A 6,649-nucleotide genomic window follows, 5' to 3' on the forward strand; every position below is an offset into this window, starting at 1 on the left:
TAACAAACACAGAAATAAATAACACAAAATAAATTGTAGCTATGTGTGGATTCTGCGCGACACATCCGAACATTTAAGCTGAACAATAGTGTGGGAGGAGTGAGTAGTCAAGAGTTGCGTGGTGCTCAAACAAAAGACGAATTGACGAGATTTGAAAATCACATAACTCCGGGTTCGCGTAAGTCGGGGTAGCGTAAGTCGAGGTATTACTGTATTATCTAATAAGTAAAATTTCGGAAATTGAACAAATACTTGTATTATTGGCCTGGTATAGTTGTTAAAAATTGTTATTGGAAACAATGCAGGAATTTTAATTAATATGAACAATTGAACAAGAACAATAAAATCCTCCAATCAAATTATATCTAAATATTTATTGATAAATTACTGTTTATCTACAGAAAATTAATTGGACTGCAGTTTTCAAGTTATATATCTATAAATTTCCACTGTCATCTGTTCTTTGTTAATCTTGAGAACAGAGTTAGATAGATGGTAGTCAAGACTAGATATGGAAGGCTTAGGGACAGGAGACACCAATTAACTACATATGAACTGGTCTGGACCAGAAGTCACATGATTTCAATTCAGAATTTTCTGAAGAACAGAGTTAGCTAGATGACTGGCATGACTTGGTCATTGTCAGGAAAAGTATGATGTACAGGGGCAAAACACTATTAAGATTGAGAGAATATATTTTAAATTAAATAAATTAAAACATAATTAAAAATTGCAGACTAACATTGTAATGATGTTATTGTTATTTGAATTTATTTAAAATGAAATAAATAAATTATTTAAATAAATTTAAATAAGACAGTTTTTTTGTGTACTTTAACAAATTCAAAGTAACATTTTCAGGGTCATAGGAGGGGGAAAAGTAGTCTGGCCCAAAAACAGAATGATTTTCATGATTATGGACAAGATGCAAGCAAGTACATAGGCAGGAATTTTTGCTTTGAATTTCAATATTTTGTGAAGGAAGAGACTGGTATATGAAGATCATCCAGGAAATATTAAAACTCTTACGGCAAAAATTCATCATGCAATCAATAACTTACAAGAATACGTTGTGTCACTTTATTCAAGACATATTTTAAAGATATGAAGACTGTTTTTGCATGAATGAGAGTTACTGGTGTGATGTCATTTTGAAAACATAAGTAGTAAAATATGTTATTTGATAATAAATATTGAAAAGTTAATAAAATGGGTTAGTATATTTATACTAACCCATTTTCCTCACAGACCAGGTATCTTATTCATACTACATATTAACTAAATACTAGTTCACAAGAGTGCAGATAATTGGTAGACAGTTATTTGATGGCATAGTCATCATGAATTTCCAACCCACCTTCTCATATAGGCAAATCCTATATTGGTTTATATAAAAATGACACAGGAAGTAGTTTACCAAAACTATGGAATGTGAAAAGAATTGAAAAAATTGTGATATTTGTTTATGAATTGTGATTGTATCTTATCATATGTATTTAATAATAATTGTACCATATTGTCACAGAATGACCGGCATGCTGCTTAAAAACAGGGGAGACCAGCATGATGGAAACTCTGGAGTTATTGTCATGCTGGTTAAACTGCAACAAAAATATAAAATTAATCAAATCTAACAAAATTAGTTAATTAAACATTAAAGAAAACATCCTTCTGAGTATGATAAAATAATAACATTGTAATTTGACTGACTTAAAATCAAGAAGAGAGTTTTCATTTACAAGACAATAAAAGAATTAACAACTTATTGACATTATTATTATCCTCTTAAATTTCATACAAAGCCAATGTTAGTCAATGTAAGTTAAGATAAATTACAGGGAATTTCTTAAATTTAATATATTTATTTTTGTATTTTTGAATCAAATAACAATAATATAAACGTTAAAAAAGCATTTTCATAATTCCAAGATTATTTTATGTTATAGAAAGAAAACAAATTGAAGAAATTAAACATATAATTGCAGTTTTTGATGTAATGCTGACAGTTTCACAGTTTTAGAATAAAAACTTGTTTGTTTTCACGTAATGTAATCACTCATTTTTTTTAATGCACCTTCTAGAGAGGGATGTATTACCTCACTTAAAACCAGCTTGCCAGCTTTTACCATACAGAAATATCTGATTTCATGGTCTCCCCGGATAGATCAGCATGTTGGTCATTCTGTGAAAATATGGTATTTTATTGCATTTTCAGTCATTAACTACTTAATATTACAATAAAATTTATTCACATAATTATGTGCTAATAAGATTACATTATACATTAATTTAAATATTAAATTATGTAAATATGGTAAATTTCTGTACTATCTAAATAGAATGAAATCGTTTTTATATGTTGAATTAAATAAAAATAGAATTTTTATGAAATGCTATAAAACTTTAATTTTAGGGATATTTAAACCTACCTCTGGAACAGTCTTAATTAATGGGAAAAGTATTGTAACAGAAACATCAGAAGCTCGAAAAAATCTTGGACTTTGTCCTCAGTTTAATATATTTTGCAGCTCTCTCAATGTAGAAGAAAATTTGAAATTTTTTGCAGGTGTAAGTATTAAAAACTATTTAAATAATTTTTTAACAACATACTTCTGTATAAAGAATGATAATCTGATTCATTATGATATATGTTGTTTAATATTGTTATAACTTATCACAATATAACTTATTAAAGCATTATTTCAATATTAATTAATCTACATTGGCCAATTTAAATGATATGACTTCAGTTTATAATAATTTTCAAAAAAAAATTGTTTTTTATTTTTGTGGTAGAAAGTTTTGATCCTGAGTAGCCATAATAAAAACTTATATTTTTATTACAAAAATTTTAATAAATAATTGGTGCAACCCTTGAGGAGGATGGTTTGAGTCTACTGTGGCTGTACACCATAATTTATATGTGCTAACATTAATTTTTCTTTTTCCTTATTTTTTTTTGTTTCCTTCTACCATCTTTAAGCTGTCTTCTTTGTCTACTCCAATTCTGGTGTAAGGCTCTTTTTTGTCCAATAAGAAGCAGTCTGACTGGTTTCATGGTCAGCTTAAAAAGGAGTGAAGGAACCTTTTTGGATGAGAGCTGAAGAGAGAAGATGATTAGTCCAGTATAACAGAAATGTGATGATTGTACAGTGAGAGATCTTTTCGGTCTGAGAAGACTGAATCCTAGGTAGGATATTTTGGATATTTGGAGGTTCTTTTTCAAGAAGACAATGTCTCTATTAAGGTTTTTGATAGAAGAAAAAATTCTGGAACACATGCTCCCATCTTTGTTTGAAAAGGACTTGATCCAACAAAAAGTTGGGTACTTCTTTGTTATCTTTCTGTCCCTAACTCTCACTCACTATTGGTCAAAATCCTCTTGCATATAAGACTTAAGATTAGTATTAATAATTAGTTTTAATTATTTAGTCCACTTCTTTTGTCCTTGCAGTAGATTAAGCCTTTGGTTTTATTTAAAATATTCTGTATGCATTTTTAAGTGTTTTTGTTTAATTTTATTATATCTCACTTGAGTTTGTCAGGAGTTCAGTCCTCAGCTAACATCACGGGTTGTGTGTTAGTTACTTGTTAGGATTCCATAGTCATTCTGTATAAAATTTTACTTGTACAGATTTTATTGTGTTATAACCCATTACTTAAAATCTTACATCTCACACCACAAGGAATTGAAACTGGACTCCACAACATTGTGGAGTCCATTTCAACCTCTTGTGTATTCAGAAATTTGGATTTTTTCCCATATATTTAAAATAGTTTATAGTTAGAAAAAGTCATTTTAATTTTATTCAAATAGAAGTAGAATAAAAAAAATTATTAAACAGCCTCCGATAAAAGGTCAATTCCTCTGTAAGACTGTTATTTTCCTGCAATGTGAACAAGGACAAAGAAGACTCTTCAATATATAGTCTAATATTTGTTAATTTTTAAAAGTTATCAATTCTGTGTTAAAACAGATGAATTTTATAATAAATATTACTATCAAAAGAGTCAGTTGTCACAATAAAGATATCAACTAATAAAAATGGCAATATCTTATTATATATATTAAAGTAACATAAGTAACATGATGAAAATGTTTTCATACTTTGGTAGGCATATTCTCATTCAAGTTGTTTTAGAAAGTTAAGTGATATGCAATGATAATATATTCAAATAAATTCATAGCATGAATACAATTTTTAATAAATTAATTTTTTTTTAACTTCATTACATAAATTCTTGCAATAAGCAATTGATGAAATTTTATACTGTTGCAGTAATTCAAATTAAAAAAAAAATTATGTTCTATTGGAATGAAATCTTTGAAAATCCAAGTATTCCTGAGCCTTGATAATCCATATTCAGTACATAGTTACATTGTAAAATTATTAATTTTGTTTGTTTATAATCCATTTTCTGTTTCTGTGTTACTTCTGTGTACTTGAGGTCACACTTTAATATTTCCAAACTGTCTTCAAAAGAAATAAAAATGGAAGCTCTATCAAGAGATAATAGACTAATTCACCTTATTGTCCATGTGAATAAAGGATTCCTGGTATGTGAGCTTGCAAACTCAGATGAACACAGAACAACAAACAGTTGTCTAACCTAGTCATATATAAGATATGTGACCACTCCAAATACATGAACAAAGTTATTACAACATGCAAGTACAGAATTAATTTAAATCATGATAATTTATTTAAAAAGTTTTAGTGAGATGAATCTCAAGATACACAATTTAGGCAGGGAAATGAAAAAATGCACCCCATGTATGCTGTAAGCATGTCACTAATAACTAAAATAATGGTTCATTGGCTGTAGCACACAGCTTGAGAATCACTACATTAGTTTAATACTTACATTTTATTGATATATGCAACTCATCAGAATTCTCAGTAGAACAGGAGCCTGGTCTTCGTAACTGGTATCATAACTATTGTGTACTAATTTTGTTTTTTTATATTTATTCTATTAAAGACATTTATTATGAACTGTGACTATTCCATATCTGTTTTGGGCTTGTGTGCTATCAGGAACTGACCCATATGGAAGCACAACCATATAAATTTACAGGGGATAATTACTAGAAATTTTTTCATCTTTCTTGTATAATAATGCCATTTAAAGTATGAATTTAATAAAATATAAAGAAGATGAATACAAGAGAATTAAAGACAAGATACACATATACACATCTTTGATGATTTAGGGTGAAAATGATGGTTGCAAAAGAATGTCTGTGGTTCACAAAGGATTTTTCACATTTTCTAAATATGATTTTACTGATTTAACAAAAGAAATGATGGCCCATTCAATAATGTATAAAAAAGCATAAACCACATCAGAGTTATCAGTGAAAATAATTCAGCTTTGTAATTGATACTATTGCAACACTATTTCTAAACTATTATTGTAAAGATTGCATTTATTTTTTTAATTTTGTATTTTCAAAATGTAACAAAAATGTAAATGTAAACTATACCAGTTTAATTCAAATAATAGACATGGCTATTTTATACTACATATTCTTTCTGAGGTGACTGAGGGCAGTTATTATTTACTTTACCCCATATTCATTTGATGTTCTTTATTAATAAAATACTGTATTTAAATATATATATATATATATATATATATTATTTTGTTTTGCATTTTATTTGTTAGCTTAGGAATACAACAGATGTAAAATCAAATATAAATGAAATATTAGATCTTCTTCAGTTGCAAGAAGTGAGAAATGTTACAATAGAAAATCTGTCGGATGGAATGAAGCGTAAATTATCTATTGCTATTGCAGTTGTTGGAGGTTCAAAGGTATTTGCTTTTTTATTTATCATAAAATTATTAAAATCTACTCTTTAATATTTGTAATGTATAATTTCTAACTTTAAAATGTTCTATTATACGTAAGGCTTGTAAGGAAAGCTGGATTTAAAGGAAAATGCTTTAAAATTTTTTAAATAAATGCTTTTAATGCTTAAATTCAATCAAAAAACATGAATAAAATATAACAGTTTTACTTTTTATTAAAAGACAATCTCACAGAAATATCTAAATTTTCTTTTGTCAAACAGCTTTATATTATGCTGTTTTTAAATATAATTATTTCTCCTTACATCAATTTGCTATTAGAAATTTTTTCATTTTATAATAAATTATTTAATTACTTTTGTAAATATTTGAAAATTATAAATGTTTCATAATATTTATAAATATTTAGTTATTAGTATTAGACGAACCAACTTCTGGAATGGATCCACAGTCTAGACGGGTAATTTGGGAGACAATTTTGAAGTTGCGTAAAGGACGTACCATACTTTTAACCACTCATCATATGGAAGAAGCCGATGCACTTGGTGATCGCATAGCAATTATGACAGAAGGATCTATTAAATGTTTTGGATCCTCTGTATTTTTAAAAAAAAAATTTGGTATTATAAATTTAAATTTATTTTCAATAATTTGTATCTTATTAGATTTATAAAAAAAATTTTATTTAATTAGGAACTGGCTATCATCTTCATGTTACAAAATCTGATATTTGTCAGATTGATGAGATTACTAAAAGAATTAAAATTCATATACCAGAGGCAAATATGGTCAGCAATTTTAATCAGGAATTGATTTATTCTCTCTCTTTCTC

At 27.5% G+C, this 6,649-nt stretch overlaps 1 protein-coding gene across 1 annotated transcript; it reads left to right on the forward strand.

The window, feature by feature from the left end:
- Positions 1–2,413: 2,413 nt before the first annotated feature.
- LOC111616658 (ATP-binding cassette sub-family A member 3-like) lies at positions 2,414–6,642 on the forward strand (the record flags this gene model as incomplete). Its single annotated transcript, XM_023358046.1, has 4 exons — positions 2,414–2,568; positions 5,671–5,820; positions 6,227–6,437; positions 6,511–6,642. Coding segments are annotated over exons 2-4 (391 nt in total), but the record flags the coding sequence as incomplete, so codon positions are not given.
- Positions 6,643–6,649: the final 7 nt, after the last annotated feature.

Source organism: Centruroides sculpturatus, unplaced genomic scaffold, assembly GCF_000671375.1.
Source record: "Centruroides sculpturatus isolate CEXI.00-Female unplaced genomic scaffold, Cexi_2.0 scaffold3701, whole genome shotgun sequence".
NCBI lineage: Eukaryota > Metazoa > Arthropoda > Arachnida > Scorpiones > Buthidae > Centruroides > Centruroides sculpturatus.